Source organism: Strix uralensis, chromosome 2, assembly GCF_047716275.1.
Source record: "Strix uralensis isolate ZFMK-TIS-50842 chromosome 2, bStrUra1, whole genome shotgun sequence".
NCBI classification, from domain to species: Eukaryota; Metazoa; Chordata; class Aves; order Strigiformes; family Strigidae; genus Strix; species Strix uralensis.
Genome location: NC_133973.1, coordinates 79733709 through 79750921, shown reverse-complemented (window position 1 = coordinate 79750921; position 17213 = coordinate 79733709). Strand labels below are relative to the sequence as shown.

General features: G+C 39.3%; 1 protein-coding gene and 1 long non-coding RNA gene across 3 annotated transcripts in view; one reads left to right on the top strand and one right to left on the bottom strand.

The window, feature by feature from the left end:
- UGGT2 (UDP-glucose glycoprotein glucosyltransferase 2) overlaps positions 1–7853 on the bottom strand; it is a 92336-nt gene extending 84483 nt beyond the window's left edge. For both annotated transcript variants that reach the window (XR_012627602.1, XM_074859407.1), the window contains exons 1-2: positions 7680–7853; positions 6158–6240 (exon numbers count right to left, since the gene is read on the bottom strand). Coding sequence is in view for 1 of the 2 variants with exons in the window: in XM_074859407.1 (XP_074715508.1) it covers positions 6158–6240; positions 7680–7828 (232 nt within the window). In the remaining variant the exon portion in view is untranslated. The remainder of the gene's footprint in view (positions 1–6157; positions 6241–7679) is intronic.
- A 238-nt stretch (positions 7854–8091) lies between these two features.
- LOC141940207 (uncharacterized) lies at positions 8092–15547 on the top strand. The gene is made up of 4 exons (XR_012627918.1): positions 8092–8125; positions 9688–9743; positions 13588–13667; positions 14987–15547. It is a non-coding gene; the product is annotated as an uncharacterized LOC141940207 (long non-coding RNA).
- Positions 15548–17213: the final 1666 nt, after the last annotated feature.

Here is a 17213-nt window from a genome sequence, read left to right as displayed (position 1 = left end):
ATATGATCATTACTGTGTAACATTAAATTCAGTGGATGAAAACCCCATCTCTTCTATGTTTTCTAAACCTACACATAGCCCTGGCAGAACTCAAATGAGATAAACTTGGCTCCACACGTTCCAAGTAATGAATGTGAAAAATTTGGAAGTGGCAAATACTTCCAGATTGAAACATCTTTCCAATAACTATACTTCCAAATTTTCTTCAAATTATCTCCACAAAAATAAAAAAATGGATCTGAAATTTATGCCTCTCAGCCCCAAATAACATCCTATTGAACACAATGAAGAGTTATTAAATATACAATTCTAAAGATACTGCCTCAATAAAATATTTTTACCACAAGTCTTTAAATTCTTTGGCTTACAAATTCCAGCTGTGCTTTCACTGCTGTATATAAAACAGCTGACATTTTTGCTCTGGAAGATGATTAAGACAATTATTATTTTAATGAGTAAAGTAAAAAAAAAAAAAGATAGTTTGTCATGTGCCTTCAAAAATGATTGTATAACATATTGACAAGGTTACATTTATCAAATCATGCATCCACTCCTACTACTTCAACTTACATTAACACTGCTGGCTTCGTTCAGACTACAACTATATTTTAAACTTCAGAAAGATAAATTAACCTACATCAAATGCTATATGATCCACTTAATGCAAAAACATTTTTAAAAGTTTATTATATACAGAAGTATGGTTTCAATTTTGCAAATTATCTTCACATAGTATTTGGTCCTTGAAACTTGATAACTACTTGCCCTCTAGGCACATTTTAACACTGCACTCTACGCCAAAGAGTAGAAGTCATAATGAATTTCTTAGCATGTTACAGGGAACCATGGAGAAACAGATGTTTCTGGTCATAAAATGCATGATAGCATATTACCACTAAATTCATTAACAAAGTTGATTTAAAAATAAATAAATGAGACAACATTAATAGGATAGAGCTCCAGATTTCAGACATCTGAATGCATGTGTATGAGGTACATATCTGTAAACTTCCATTCTAGCTAAGAGATAGAGCCCAGCAGCCAATGAAACCTGAAAAGCTATTTAGCTCACTCTAAAGATGCCTAAATTTGTCAGCTGAATAGTGCTCTCAACTCCTGAAGCCAAATTGATTAGATTGACTACAAGAACAAAACAGCTAGCTAAGCAGACTCATATTTAAACATTGACATTTACTATCCACAATCTACAGCAGAATCACACATCACAGGTAGATTAAAAATAAAGGGAGATGACCAGGACAGTCACAAAAGGGAAGTAAAGGTCTGTATCACCGTTCCTCAGATCCCATGCACACACAGCACAAAATTAATCTGAATATACACTGGTGGCCCACAGGAGAACTCAATTCAAAGTAGTGAGGCACTGGAGGTAGGGAGAGTAAACATAAGGGACATAATTAGTCAGAAAAGCACAGGGTGCTGGGATCATTATTTTGGAGGATGGGAGTATGGCGGTTGTTCCAACTGCATAGATGCATATATCTGCATCTATAGATCAGCCAGGGAATTAGAGATCCCAGGTAACAGCAGTTCAGGCAATCACTGGCCAGTCAAACCTCTATGACATTCAACCAAGATGCCAGTAGAGAGGGAATACTTTATTTATTGCACAATTATTATAGAAGTGTCATGCTTATGAAATGGATTCCTCTTGAATCTTTAAGGTTGATAAGTACGCAAAAAATACTTATCTAAATTAGCTGTGAATATTGTGTAGTCTTTTAGACTACAACAAATAATTTGTATGATTGTTGTTTGTATGTAATATACTGCTATCTTTTTTCAGAGAAAATAGTTTCCCTATTAATATGTTTGTGTGGGTTTTTTTTTAAAATACATATTTAAGAGGCTGCTGAAAATTCAATATATAAACTGAACCACTTGGGAAGACAGTAAACACTCAAGTTATAATTAATCGGCAGGGAACTGGCTACTTACCTTCACTCTGTGTTCCTAAATTAACCTTTTGAGATATAAAAGCAGCAGCAAGTTTCAAATGCAATCTTCAGAGTTTTGTAACTGTGCTAGTTCTAATATGAAATTTTTGCAGCTTTGATTTCTTTGTAACATACATGCAAGCCCAAAATAACATCATCTGCATTTCCAAATCTTCCACAAGCCTGGTGGCAAGTGGGTTGCATATTAAGTAGACATACACAATATTGTCCATGCTACCTGAAGACCTCACTCTAATTTAATACAGTGCATCCCATCATTAACTTTATGTTTTTCACAGTGTATAATTTCAATGATGTCCAAGTTGGTTTGAGTTCATATTAAAGAAGATGTTAAAACAACCAAATACATCACCAGCCTAAATGGTTTACCAAATTCCACGTACATTGTTCCTACCAAATCCATTAAATTGCTACATATATCATAGCCAAACAGACCATTACTAGACCTAATTTGCTAAGGTTGAATATTTTAAAAGAGCAAGTTAACAACAGATGTTGATTTGATTACTCTAAACTGAAAACAAGTTTTGAGAACTAATAAGCAACGGATTGGAAATCATCCAAGGGATGATTTAAAAGAAAAAAAAACCAAAACAAAACATGATATTTGATTTTTTAAGTTGCCTTTTAGCTTTAATACTTCATGACTCTTCTGAAATAGTCAACAGTAGGTTGGATATAAATCTATTATCCAATTCTTCTATAAACCCAGTTTTTCAGCTTCAGATGTAGCAATTCTTTACCTTCTATGAAAACATTTCTATTTATAAACAAGAATGCGTTTATTTCCCAGTTATCTATCCTATCTACTCTTGGTATCATCCAGAGCAGAACTGAAAAGTCAATCACCCCAAACAATTCTTTTTAAGCCAGATCCTTTAATTTGATCGAGTAGCTATTGTTACTTCAGCCTTAATGCATCATGAATATCTCTCTACATCAATGTGTCTTGACATGCAACAGCTAAGACGGAACCCATTCCACATCATCCAGAGAACCTACTTCTCCTCAGAGGTATACTATTACACACCTCTCAGTAGCTGTGTGACTTCAGCATTTCAGTATCAGTATTCTTCACTCTAGCTGACCATTTTATTGTAGATGTCTAATGCAGACTTCCCTACTGAAAGTTGCATAAATATTGCTGGACACATATGATGCTCATAATATTTCTATTTCATACTTAGTATGTTGACTTCAGGAAGATGCTCTTAAGTTGGAAGAACCAATATTGATATGATTTTTTCATTAAATAACCACTTTTCCTCTAAAATGGAATCCTTCCTTCTCATCCTGTTCATAAAGAGCATTGGTTTGCTTATATAATACTACCTCAACTATGAACCACTTGGTGCCAGAACTCTGAATTTTCCTGCAGAACAATTGCTTAATATGCTTAAATAAAGTAATATTTTAGTACGTTCTCAAGGTTCCCCACTACCAACATCTAAATATTATACTGGCAAGATAGGCTACACTGATCATCCTACTGGTAATTTGTTTATTCTCAATCACACAGAGTTTATCCAGGTGAAGTAGGTAAACTATGTAGCTAAAAGCTGATTTCAACAGACATCTGTATTACTAAAGCTTCAAATTCCTTGGAGAGTTGGTCCAAGCAAGCAGACAAGTGATGGCTGAGAAAAACCCTGACACATCATTTAATACATCAGTCTTGTCTCAAGGCAATACCAGCTGCATCTAAACCACTCATAGAAAAAAAGAATAACTCAAGTCAAAAGTGACTTCTGGAGGCCACCTCATCCAAACTTTCACTTAGAGGAGATTCAATTTCAATGCTAGATTAGGCTGCTCAGGGACTCATGCAGCAGAGTTTTGAAGTATCTCCAAGAACAGAGACTGCACAGCCTCCTGGGGCAGTCCATCACAGTGTTTACACAACCCCTTGTAGAAACATTTTCCCTAGTATCTAACCAAAATTTCCATGTTTCAGCTTGGACCCATTGCTTTTTTTCATATTACTATGTATTACCTTCAGGAAGGGTCTGGTTCCATCCTCTCTATACCTTTCTATTAGGAAGTTGAAGATACAAGGTCTCTCCTTATTCCTCTTCCTCATGTTGAGTAAAACCCAGTTCTCTCAGCCCTTTCTCAGAACACTGCTCCAGTTCCCTAACCATTGTGGTGATCCTCTCTAGACTTGCTCCAGTATGCCTTGTCTTTCTTTTAACAGGGAGCACCAACACAGGTCCCCGTACTTCAGCGGTGGTCTTGCAAGTGCCACATACAGTGGAATAACCACTTTTCTGGATCTGCTGGTTACACTCCTGATGATGCAGCCTAGCATGCAGTTGGCCTTCTCAGGCATAAGAATTTAATGCAACCCACTGTTGACAAGAATCCCCGGGTCTGTTTCTCAAAAAATGCTTCCCAGTCAGCCAGTGCCCAGGTTGCACTGTGGCTGAGATTATTGCAGCCCATGTGCAGGACTCTGTAAAGTGCCTTTGCTGAACCTCCCAATGTTTCTGTTGGCCTCTCTCTCCAGCCTGCCAATGCCCCACTAATGGCAGCCCTACCCTTCAGCTTCTCAACTTCTCCTCCCAGTTTTGGGTCATTCACAACCTGTGGAGGGTGTAACCCATGCTACTGTCCTGGGCATTGACAAAGACCTTAAACACCATTAGTCAACAGTATTTGCCTCAACAAATGCTGCCAGCAGCGGACCACAGGTCAAATTCCACACCTGCTTCCATCTTCCATGTCCTCATGCCCTTACACTGAATGGCTCTGAGCAGCATTCATCACCCGGGCCTACTGTTCCCAGCAATTCTCTCTGGTTTTGTTTATACTTCTGACCTCAGACCATCCCCAGTTTTCATCAGCTCACAGCGTTTTTTGGTGGTTTTTTGTTTTTTTTTTTACCTCTTCAGTTGATATCCCATAACCATAATCACAGCTCTTTGTACCTGTTCTGCTTCTACTATGTCCTTTCTAAAGGAATGAAGAGGAAAATATAGGGAGACAGTAAAATAGAACATCATGCTTTAGTCAACATAAAAGTACATCACAGAATCATAAGCGGCAAAATGTTGTTTATCATACAGGTCCCCGTTCCTTTCCCAGTAATTTTTAAAGTCTATTGGCTGCTATGGGCATTGATGAGCACTCCAGTAACATTCTCACTGACCTGTCACATGGACACCACAATCTCTTTTTGACTTGTATTCAGTCACTCACAATTGCTGGTGTGTTTTTTCTTAAGTTCTCCCTCCCATATACAGCATTTTTCACATAACAAGGATGCACTTCTGTCATCTCACTGCCATTTCCTGCATGATCTTTCTATAAATTGTTAGCTTTTGACTATTAACGTAACATTCAGTTTACCTGAAGTCTCATAGTGGTAGTGTTAGGTCCTCACACTCATGCCTAAAGGGCTGTACTATTCTGAAGAGCAAAATGAAACAGCCTTACATTGTTTTGAAACTTTTTCCACCTTGTTCATCTATTGACCTACTAAGTAGGTCTAATATTGACCACAACCTGTCGCAAAGCCTGGTAGGTTTCCAAATATTTCATTACCATGGTCATTTCTAGTAAACTGCTCTCCGAGGTATCTTCTGAGGTGGCTCACTTTCATGCTTTGTTTGATGGATTTTATGCTTTGTTCTTCTCTCCAAACTTCTAACAAGTTAATATTCTTCTGTCTAATCATGCAAGGGGTTTTTTTAAATCCTATTTTGACAGTGATAAACATTTATTCTAAAACACAAGTATTGCTGCTAGAAAACAGTCTCTGTGCCACCTACAATTATTAAACCTTTCTTGGTCATTCTTTTCATTTTTGGCTTTAGCTAGCATTCTTGTTTTAGTTATTTGTGGGATTCTCTCCCCTACAAACATCCATCTTGCACAAAATGAAGTCTGAATATCCTGTAAGCTCTTGTCGAGTCATGTAAGAAGGTAGGTATCTTTATGTTTCTGTTCCATATTGTAACAGTTCAGTCCATTTTGTCTTCCTTGCTTTTAGAACTCCTCTACAGGTAGAGCTCTCAGGGAAAAATATGCTACAACTTTCTTAAAGAAAACTACCTAGTAAGCGCTAGGAGAAGAGTTAGGCTTTACCTGACTGGAACTAGTTATTGTGTTAGGCTGATGTTCAAAAGTTAAATACAGTGCAAGATAATATATTAAAACTAGCATGCTGTGTAACTTACCTCCTTGCTTATAAACTGTTAGTTCTCGTACAGTTTCCAAGAACTGCCAAAACTTCTCATTACCATCTTCTGCAATAAATTCACTGTTTAAAAATAAAAATGAATTGTCCATAGGCTGACTTTGTCCAAAGATGTACTACAGTAAAAATCTTCAGTTGTTTAAATTAACAAATACCCAGCAACAATGAAGTGTTAACTATTCAGTGACCATCTAACATCTCTGAGGTATAGAACACTGAACAGTGGTATATTTTGGCTAAAAGAAACTTTGAACAAAATACTATCAATCTGAACTAAGCAATCAGAGCTGTAAAGCAAGCAAACTATTATCTGATACAGAAATAAACAGAATTTTTCACTTTATTTTTCCATAGGTATTCCAATATACAGTTATAAATAAAATCAATTCAGCACACAAACTTTATTTAATAGTGGCTAAATATACAAATAAGAACACACGCTCTGTCAGGTTATAGTTTTTAATGAAATTACAGGCTTTTATTGATGACGTTGTCTACTTTGCTATGCAGGGGAGGTCCCCAATCTCTGAAAAACTTTCAAAGATGGGTTAATCCTTACAAAGAATAAAAGGTAAGGTTTGCTTTATTCCAAATACCATTCTTCCTTCCATTTACTCATAACACTTTTTAGTTTTGTGTTTTTTCTGAAGGGAACATCAGTTGCTTTCTTTTTCCTCCCCTTATGTCTGCTAAAAAGATCTACTCGCTAGTGTAAGTAAATTGTTTTCTAATCTTTACTTTGGAAGTTTGCCACTCCTTTGATTACAGAAGCTTGCAATTACCCCTTTCGTGGGAGTTCTCCAAACAGCAGCAGGTAAATTTAAAAACAAACCAAAAGATTTTAAACCAAACTGGCAGGGGAGCCACAAACACGTAATACTGGAAAGCACTTTCACTTCCTATTTCGAAATTATAATTACAAGTTAACAATACCTTTTTTAAAAAGGTATGTTTTACTACTACAGCTTCACATCTTCACTAATTCCTTTATACATAATTATTTTATTGATGAGTGAAAGTAATTTGGGTGAGATGAAGAGATACTGTTACCCAGGGGAAGGTAGAGATGGTGTAACAGGCCCATTGCATCTCCTCAGCCTAACCTGCAAAACGTCTGAGTAGGTTAAATACAAAGCAATTTAAATACGTGGGAATTTAAACGCGGGAAAGCCTGTCAGCATTCTCCATAGCGTTTTGCAAAGGGAGAAAACAGTTCAGCCTTATATCAAGGGAGTACTTTCAACACGCCCTCTGACAGAGGAAGAGAGGAGAGAAACGCAGCCATCCTTCTCTGAGAGCCCACCTTCCCTCGGGGCCCGCGCAGCGGAGGGAAGAAAGGAGCCCCTCCCTCCTCCTGCCCCCTCGGCCAGGCGCCCCCGCCCCCCACGAGAGGCCGAGGGAGGTATCGCCGCTGCTCCCCTTCCCCGGCCTAACGGCCCCGCGCGGCAGCCGCGGAAGGCAGCGGAGGAGGAGGAGGAGAAGGAGGAGGAGGCTGCACGCACCTCGCCTCCAGCAGCAGCGGGGTCGCCGGCCACTTCGCCGCCAGCCGGGCCGTCACGGCCTGGGAGGAGGCTGGAGCCCTGCCGCAGAAGCACGGCTGGGCACACAGGAGGGCAAGGAGGAAGGCCGGCGGCAGCAGCCAACCCGCCATGAGGAGGAGGAGGAGGAGGAGGAGGAGGAGGAGGAGGAGGAGGAGGAGGAGGAGGAGGAGGAGGAGGAGGAGGAGGAAGGGGCGGCGAGAGACACCCAGCGCAGCCGCTGCGCCGCACGACTCCCTCAGCCCTGGCGTGCACACCCCCGCCCCGCCCACACTGCCCCTGCCTTGCTTCTATTGGCTGTGCCGTGCCCTTGCTGTTGGTCTATTGGTCAGCCCACAGACCAATCAGCGGCTGACGCCGAATAAATAGCGGGGCTCTCTAGGCTCGCGCGGTGACACGCGGCGCTGGGGGCAAGGCGAGAGTGGCTCGCGGGGCGGTGCGGCTCGCGCCCCGGCGCAGGCGCAGGAGCGGCGGTGACCGCCTCCCTCATGCAGGGTCTTGTTCCCGCCCTGAGAGGCTGGGGGGGCAGAGCCTGTGCTAACTTCGGGGCGTTTCCGTTATTTTTTTACGTTTTCGGGTGTTTTTATAAGCGTGAGTTCCGCGTAGTGTATCTTTAGGTTTCCCTTGTGGGGCTCTGCCGTTAGCTCAGCGTTCGGTGGGCGCTGTTGGTCACAGCGGCTGCGCGCAGCTGAGGAGACATAGGGCGGTGTTATCCCAGAGTCAGGACAGCAGCTGACTTCCCTGGCGCTCCCCGAACCTCCCAGTGCCTCTGCTTGTGCTTGGCACTCAACGGTTGCTCTCCCTCGGCTTTCACCGGCCTAAAAATAGCAGCTAAGATCTTACGAAGTGTGAGCAGCTTCATACAGAACATATGTATGTATTCAAATATAATGGTTGCTGGAAGGGGGAAGTACTTAATTTTTTTCCTCCCTCAAAGTGAAAGTTTTTCAAACCAATTTCTGTGTTGAGATGGGTTCTGTTTCCTATGTACATAATTTCTTCCTCAAAAAATATGAGCTTCACTGGAACTCTTGCTTGTAATGTCTACCTAGCTTACTTCACAATTTTCAGGCTCCTGGTCTCTAATTTCTTTTTTATCTGTTTTTGAAATCTCAGTAGTTAATTCCATTTCCTCAACAAAGCTGCTACACTTCCTTAGTTTTTTGCCAATACAGCAAAGCTTAAAGAGGCTGGTGTGGGTGCTTCTGGAGCAGTATTGTGGGATGTGAATGCAGAGCAGCTCTGAGTAGGTTTTTACTGGAGGAAGAATCCTCCAGCTGTATTAAAAATAGGGGGTATTGCCTTTTCCAAAACGTGACTCGTGGAACTTGAAGCTGAAATGTGAATGTCCTACAGCTGCATACACCTTAATTTATTTTGCTCGCAATTATCTCCTGACTGTCTAAAACTGCTGTGTGGATTGCAGGAGCCAGTTAGGGCAGTAGTCTAGGGAGCAGGCTATGGATTGTGTAGTTTGATTTGTTAATGCTCAGGACTGATCAATATAACATCATACGTACAAACAAATGGAATCTGTTTGCCAGGTGTTCTCAAACTTTGGTACAGAAACTCTGACCAAACAAAATGCCTGTACTTAACATGCTGCTGGGTCTTTATCATCTGAAAGTATGATAAAGAGGTCCCTGAGGGTTGTTCATATGTAAATTCAGTCTGGGGCCTTTTCTGGACTTATTTTCACAAGTCTGTGCTGTTAAAAGACCTCAGATAATTTTCAGGTACCACTGTGACACATCAGTGATGCCAACTTAAGTGTAAGTCAGATGACTTAAGTTAACCTTACCTAAGACTGGTAGTGCAGCCTTCATATACCTCTGTAGAAATAATGAAAGCCACAGAAGTATTTCTCTTGGTTCATGTGTAGGGCCATTAGAAATAACAGAATTTAGCATCTTTTACATGGAGAAAGGCTGTGATATACTGTCTGATCAGCTTTTTTCTTTCATATTGACAGTTCAGAAGCTGCTGCTTGCAAAGAGGGATGGCATGGCCAGAGTACTGTATGGATGAGTAAGTTTGGGCCCCTTGTGTTCCTGTGCTGATAACCCATGTATGCGGCCAAACTCCTGCATTCATAGAAAGTAAAAACACATGCGGTGAACTGGTAAAAGACACTTCCACCACTCCCTAGCAAAGTTCCAAATGCATTTGATGGACTTAGTACAACTCACACTACTTTTGTCCTGCACAGAATAGGCTATAGCTGTTTTATATTGATCATCTACCAAAAAAACCCCAACATTAACAATCCTTCTGTAGTTAAAGGACTTACTAACAAGTTGCTTTTTGCTGTTTCTTCAACTGAAACTGAAATTTACTAAGCATGTTCCCCGTGTATATACACTTACCGTGCATTTTTCATAACTCCATGTGATACTATGTATTTGTGATGATGAATTCATCTACCTTACCCTAATCTATCAATTCCTTTCCTATATAAAGTTGCTGTCTTACATTTTGTTTTATATTGATAGTGAAGAGGCTGCTATTGTTGCTTAAATGTGAATTCTTAATAGTTTGTACTTGTTTCATCTTGAGAATTTATGATTTGCCATACAAAAAGATAAATAAAATTTGTTGGCACTGGCTATGGAAATACAATTATCTTTGAATTTCATGGCAAGATAAAGTGGTAGCTCTGAATCAAAGGTCAGATAATTAGTCTGTGGTGAACTACAGAAAATAGTTGGACCAGTTTTTCTCTTGAGGAAAAATCCTTTCTGTTGAATTCAGAGATCTCAGACAGAAAGAATCTCCCTGCTGAGACATCTCTCCCTCTCTCTCCCATTTAGGATTATTGTTTTATTAGGTGCATAAAATTTAGGATCATAGGTAGGCTAAATGAAGTTGGAAGGGACCTCAGGAGGTCTCTAGTCCAAGCTCCTGCTTAGAGCAGGGTCAGCTCTGAGGTCCAGTCAAGTCTTGAAAAAATGCATCTGCTGATGGCACCTGCACAACCTCTCTGGGCAACCTGATCCATTGCTTAAGATGCAGTTCTGATTGCTCCTCAGAAAGAAATACATTATTTTCCTTACAAAAGCTTTTGCATATTTATCCATCTTCCCTTCTCTTTGGTACCTTAGCTACATTCTAGCCACAAAGAGCCAATATGCACTTTTAAAAAATCTGTTTCTTTATGTTTGGACAAAGGCAGATTTTAATCTTGTAAGCAGTGTGCAAACCTAGAAGATCGAGAGCAGACTTAATCTTCATTTCTACAGAAGACTTTTATGTAATTAAGTATTCTATATAACACTTGGCCATTCTCATACGTACATTCCATATATATGTGAGAAAACCCCTTAGTTCTCTGAAACCATTTTTCAGCAGAACAGAAGAACAATTACAGCAAAATTTTAAAATTATTCATATCACAGCTGTGCAAATAAGAATTGATTATCATAGCTGTTTCAGTGTGAATAGAGGAAGTGATTAATGAATGCTTTTCAGTAAGATGCAAATGTTTTATAGTATAAGTCACAGTGAGCTATGTCTATTTAATAGAAACAGTAGCAATAAGTGAAAATAAGTTGAGTTTCATCAGCATATTCAGTTAGCTGAAAATAAAACTTTATTTTTTAACAGATTGAAAACAATTTTTGAGCTGAAAGGCTCCCTTTCTCCCTAACTTGGAGGTAATGTAAGTGTCAAACACTAGTCAAAAGATATACCTGTTATCTGGTTATTAATTGACAGTCTCCTGAGCAGTAACTGCTGGCATCCTTTTATCTTGCTGCGAGATTGAAGGCCGATCTCTTCAGAACCTGTCAATGTCACTCCTGTGTCAGACATTTGAGGCACTTCCCTGAAGAGATTAAGGATGCCATACTGCATCTCTTTTTGTCCATTCCATTAAAAATAAAGACTAACCTGGGTTATTTGATTAGCATATCTCAATATAACGGTATTATGTAATAAACAATGATAAATATATTTTATAGTCTGTTAGCTTTTCATTTTGATTTACAGTGACAAGCAAGTGAAAGAAAAATTGATGCAGAAGTAACATAAGCCTGGTTTCAACAGCTCACAGAAGCTGCTCTGTGGCAACTTTCTGGCAATCAGAATTTATGCTGCCTTGCTATGCCTACACATGCAGCTGCAGTGACAGTAAATGGCTCCCTGCCAGTATGCTTCTCTTTCCAACTTTTATTAAAAAAGAAAAGAAACTGAAGCAACATTTTACTTTGTGAAATAAGCATAGAAGTTATATCTTCTTATTTGAAATGGCCCACCTCAGAAATGTCAAGAATATACTTCCTGGGCCAGATCAACAAACTTTCCATGAATCTCCAGGTATGTCTGCATTATGTAGTGGAGAACAGTGAAATGTGGCTGTAATGGGGAATGCAGCTCAATTTGGATACACCAGCTCAAGTTCATAAGCAATGCCACTGCTCTGCTGTGCCAACAGGACAGTGTGGTTGTATTTCTGGATTGTACTGGCTCCTACCCGCCAAATCCGAACAACTAACTGTACCAATGGATAAAAATAGGGCTTATCGTTAACATAACAGGTTTTTCTGAGTCTAACTATGCTAAATCTTAGCTTACTGGTTCAAGCTCATCGTCTAACATGAGTTGGCACTTCTGATGCCAACTAACAACCCTGGTTGTTAATTGGCATGCTCTGATAATTATTCTCTTACTTGCAGAACCCTGTGAGGTTAAAAAAAAGAACATTTTTTCTTCTTTCCCTAATTGTAACTTGTGAATCTGTCTACTTACCCAGTGAAAGGAACACAGGTGATACACTGGTGATACAAAAATTAGCCTAAAATGTACAATAAAAAGGCTATTAAATCACCATTCTAAATGACTCAAATAACAGCCACATACTTGTATTTTAGACATGATTGTCATATGCAAATATTTGGGAGATTATAACTTCAGTGGATAGAATATTTATAAATAAAAAGTACTAAATTGAGTATTTTTACATTAATTCATAAGCTGATATGTGCAATGAAGTACCTCAGGGCAATTCTGGCCACATAGTACAACTGCAGCATGAGAAAAGACTTTAGTGTGAAGGTATAGGTGCTTTCACTGAGAAAATACAGTATTTCCCAGAACAGAGGAGTAGGATTTGGCTTGTAGGCCTATCATGTATGAATCAAAAGGTGCTATTGCTACATGTAAATTGGAAAATATAAAGATAAGATACCTGTACAACAAAGTGTATCAGTGATTTTTCCTCTTTAGTCAGCTCAGTGAGTTGAGTTGTGAACCCTTTCCAGGATGCCTAAGAAAACGTAAGTTGGAAAACTAGCCAGTGAGTTCTGAATGTGCACTCAACCAAGTCATCTTTGAGAGAAGCGAGGACTGCAGAATCACGACATACGACAGTCTACTTAAAGCCAAGTGCAGTTTTAATTTGCAGAAACTCTTCTATCCTTTTTAAACTGGTTCAGAATTGCAATTATATTTTCACCTGTGCAGCTTTGCCTGTAGACTGCACCACCCACCATCCTCCAGCGAAGGCACAGGCTGGGAGGCAGGGCTGTTGGACGCAGGGGCTCCTGGCTCAGGCTGAATTACGGCCTCGGAAGGAGCGAGGAACCACTGCCCTGCCAGGAGGAGGCACGTGCTCCTAAATAGGTGACTTCTGCGGTAACTCCCTGTTCCCGGCTGTGTGCGGAGCAGTGTGTGGGCCACAGCAGAAGCCAGGAGCAGCTAGCTCGCAGGCTGTGTGGCTGAGCAGCCGGCAGGAGAAATCGTGTGTCTATCCCTCACTTCCCATGGAGTGTCTCACTAGCGCACCCCTAATGCAGGAAAGAAAAATATAACGTGCTTCTTAAAAGGATGATCCCCTCTGCATTATGTCGTTCTAATTTCCAGCCTGTAATTTCAGTGAGTGGTGACATTCGGGATTACATCCTGTCCTTTGTGTGGCTGTGACTCTTGACTGGACAAAGCACTGAGCAACCTGAGGTAACTTTGAAGCCGGTCCCTATTTATGCACAAGTAGAACAAGATGACCTCCAGCACGCTCTTCCAACCCAACTATTCTGTGACTCTTAAGTGTAATTTATTTTAATTAAAGCTATGGGTAGCTAAAGCAAAACAGAGCAAGTCATGCTGCTTTGTTGTGTGAAATGCAATGGATTTGTATCCAGTGGAACAAATTCCAATACTGCTTTTCAGATTTTGCTGTGTCCCTTCTCATTGGTCTGTCATTTTGGTAATGTTAGTGGCAAAGCAGTGGATAGGTTCCTCGCCTGTCATGGCTCATTTCAGCTCACTTCACAAATCTGAAAAAGAATACTTATGGACAAGTCATCTAAAAACTATTCCTTCCAATAATTTATGCTGAGTATCTTTAGAGGGAACATAGAAGTATTACTTTTGAATGATGCAAATTAATATTTTATGTCTGCTGCAGTTAATCTGAGTATATAAAATTCTCAATTTTTATGATTTATACACAAAGCTAATTACAATCCATTGTGAAGACAGCTTTAAAAATCAATGTAAAAAATAACAGTTACACATAAATGAAAGAGAAGCAAAAAGTGCAGCCACAAGCTATTACACTTACAATGAAAATGGATCTATTGCTCAAGTCTTTTATTACCTTCTATTATTAAACCATTAAGAAGGTCCCCTAAGTTTAATCCAAACTGGAAGAGACACATTCACATGCACATATATATGATATTCCAGGCAAATATATACTAAAGGAACATTGTGAGATATAAAGCTCCCAGAAGAAAATTAAAAATGATTCCCACATCTCTGAAGTCAGCGTGAAGTATCTGTCAATAAATTATAAACTGTTTACTTTAAAATGTTCATAAACCATAGAAAAGTCAGGAATTACAGTTTTTTAGCACTGGAACACACACATATAAATTTAATCCTAGGTTTGTAGCAGCCTAGCACATTTCTTTGGTTCCAATGGCACTAGCCACTCAAAAATCCAAGGAAGTACGCTCCCAGAGAAATAAGGGGTCACTGAACACTTAAGTAACTGCAAGGCTGTGGTTTATATCTGTACATGAAGACATTCAAATATGCGTATTTCTGGAGCTTTGCACCTGTGTATTGAAGTGATTGCACATAATTAGCAATGTGATTATCAAATATGTTTTCACATATCGCATATAATTAGACTTACAGAAACACACTACATTTAGAATATTTTAATGTAGATAAACTTTGAGGGCAAAAATGAAGTGTTATTAATGAAATGCAAATTGTTTAACCCCTAATATGCTAGCTTCTGCTAATGGTATCTTTTGTATCCATAGCTGGTGGAGGGATTCCCAGCCATGCAAACTTACCGCAGAGGTAAGAGCCGGTGGGATGTGCTTTTTCACCCCTCCCTAGTGCTGCTGAAGCCGTCATGTGCAGTTCCAGACTATGCGACACTGAACATGCAGGAAGGAAGAAAAAGAAGGCAACAGGATTAATGCTAGATGCATGCTATCTTGATGCATACTCTTTTGAATATCTTTGTCACTAAAATAAAATGGTCATGCATCTAGACAGATAGTTGGCTAACTTCTAAGATTATCACATATAACTAATATCTCATCTTAAACTAAGGGAAATTATGTTTATCTATTAGTTTGTAATAAAGCTAGGTTTCTGACTGGAAAACTCACCTTTATTTAAGTTTTCCATTATTTTTTGATCATGACTTCCTAGATTAAATGAAGTTACATCAGAAACTGCCAGTACTGGTTATTCACGTTTGTTAAACTGCTGTTCATACTATAATTTTAATAACTGACAGTTATCATAAACCATTTACTATATTATATTAGGCTGGTATACTTAGGCCTCCTGAAAGGATTAAGATTAAATGATAGGTTACTCTATGATACTAAAGAATGAAAAGTGAGATCCTGCCTGCTGGAGGCCCCAGCAAACTTTTCCACAAGAGTTCTTCTAAGAGTCTTCCTTCCAAAAGAAAGCGTAAGCTTCCATTTTCTCCACATTTTTGCTATAAACTTGGGGTTCTCAAACACTTTATTAAAGGAATGCAATTATAAAATCTCTGGAAAACTTGTATCCTACTATTTCTTAAGAGTTGGGAGAGGGGATGATATTTATGTTAAAAACATTGTATTTAAATAAAATAGCTTTACAGCATATGATTTTTTAAGTTACAATCATAAACATAAATTAAAATATTTTAACGCTATTAATTCCCAGTTATGCTTGCACATAGCCATGGATGAGTGTGCAGGGCTGGTAACTGTTTTACAGATCAACTTCTGATATTTCACTCACCATCAGTGGTCTGCAAGCCACAGTGTGACTACACCTCTGTGGGCAAGCTCTGTCTTCTCTTAGCTGTGCAATTCTTATTCTACTTCAGCTTTCCTTTTGCCCCAAAATGATATAAAATGTTCGTAGTTTGTAGGTACATGCTTTTCTTCACTAAGCCACTTCAACTTCAGGTACTCTTAGACCCCTTGGCCAAACAAGCTGCTTTGGCCAACCTGTATTTTGAGCTCCTTTTCTGACAGCCGAAGAATTATTCCCTCATTTTTTGCAGATTCTTAATCCGAACAAGCACTCAAGCAATCTTCACCTCAACTCTCCCTCTGAATTTATGGTTTATTCATCTCAAACCTGTCACAGTGTTGAACAATTTTTCTTCCCTCTCATATTTCTTACCTAGTCATTGGTCTGTTGCAGACAGACTGCGAGGCCAACAGATCCTTCCCTCTGCTGAGGGTTAGGGGAACTATTTGTATCTTGACATTTGCTGCCACAATTTGCCGTTATAGGTTAAAATTCCCAGTTCTTATAGTAATTACAGTTCCTAGTGTCAGCCAAAATGGTAACACTAGCATACTTTAATCCAAGATCGTAAGATAAATTAGTGCTGGAGGCAGATGTCTCAAACCAAGACTTCAAACTGAGTATCTAACCTGTCACCCACAGTACTAGTGACTTTTCTGCACTGTGACTTTTGTAGGTCAGCCAGATTTGAGATAATAGGAGTAATTCCACTGCAGCCCCAGCTGTGAAATAACTTACATCCTTTAATAATTAAGCCTGAATTCCTCTGAGCATTTTTCAGAAGTCCAACTGAACTTTTAACTGACGACAGGACCAGTATTTCACTGATATTGGTAGGATAATTTAGATAATAAATATTACCATTCATACATTTTACGAATACACAGAAAGACAACATTAAATCTTTGTATCGCTCTATGTTAGGGAAGAATCACTGATTACATGCCTTTAGGTGCTTATAGAATGATAAGTAAATAAGAAAGAGGTAAGAAAAACCTCCAAACAAGAGTTGGAGTGCTTCTCAGAAAGAGCTGAATTGTTCTAAAAACTCCTGTAGCAGCACATTAAAAAAGTGCGGTTCTTGAGTTCAAACTTCAAAGTATCCAGGTGGCTTGCTGAAATGAATCCAAGAAAGGTCTAGTAAGAAACAGTGGCAACCCAGAAAGCGATAATGGTTCTTGCACTTGCTGTGATTTTCAGGAAGGAGTTGGAGGTCAGTTA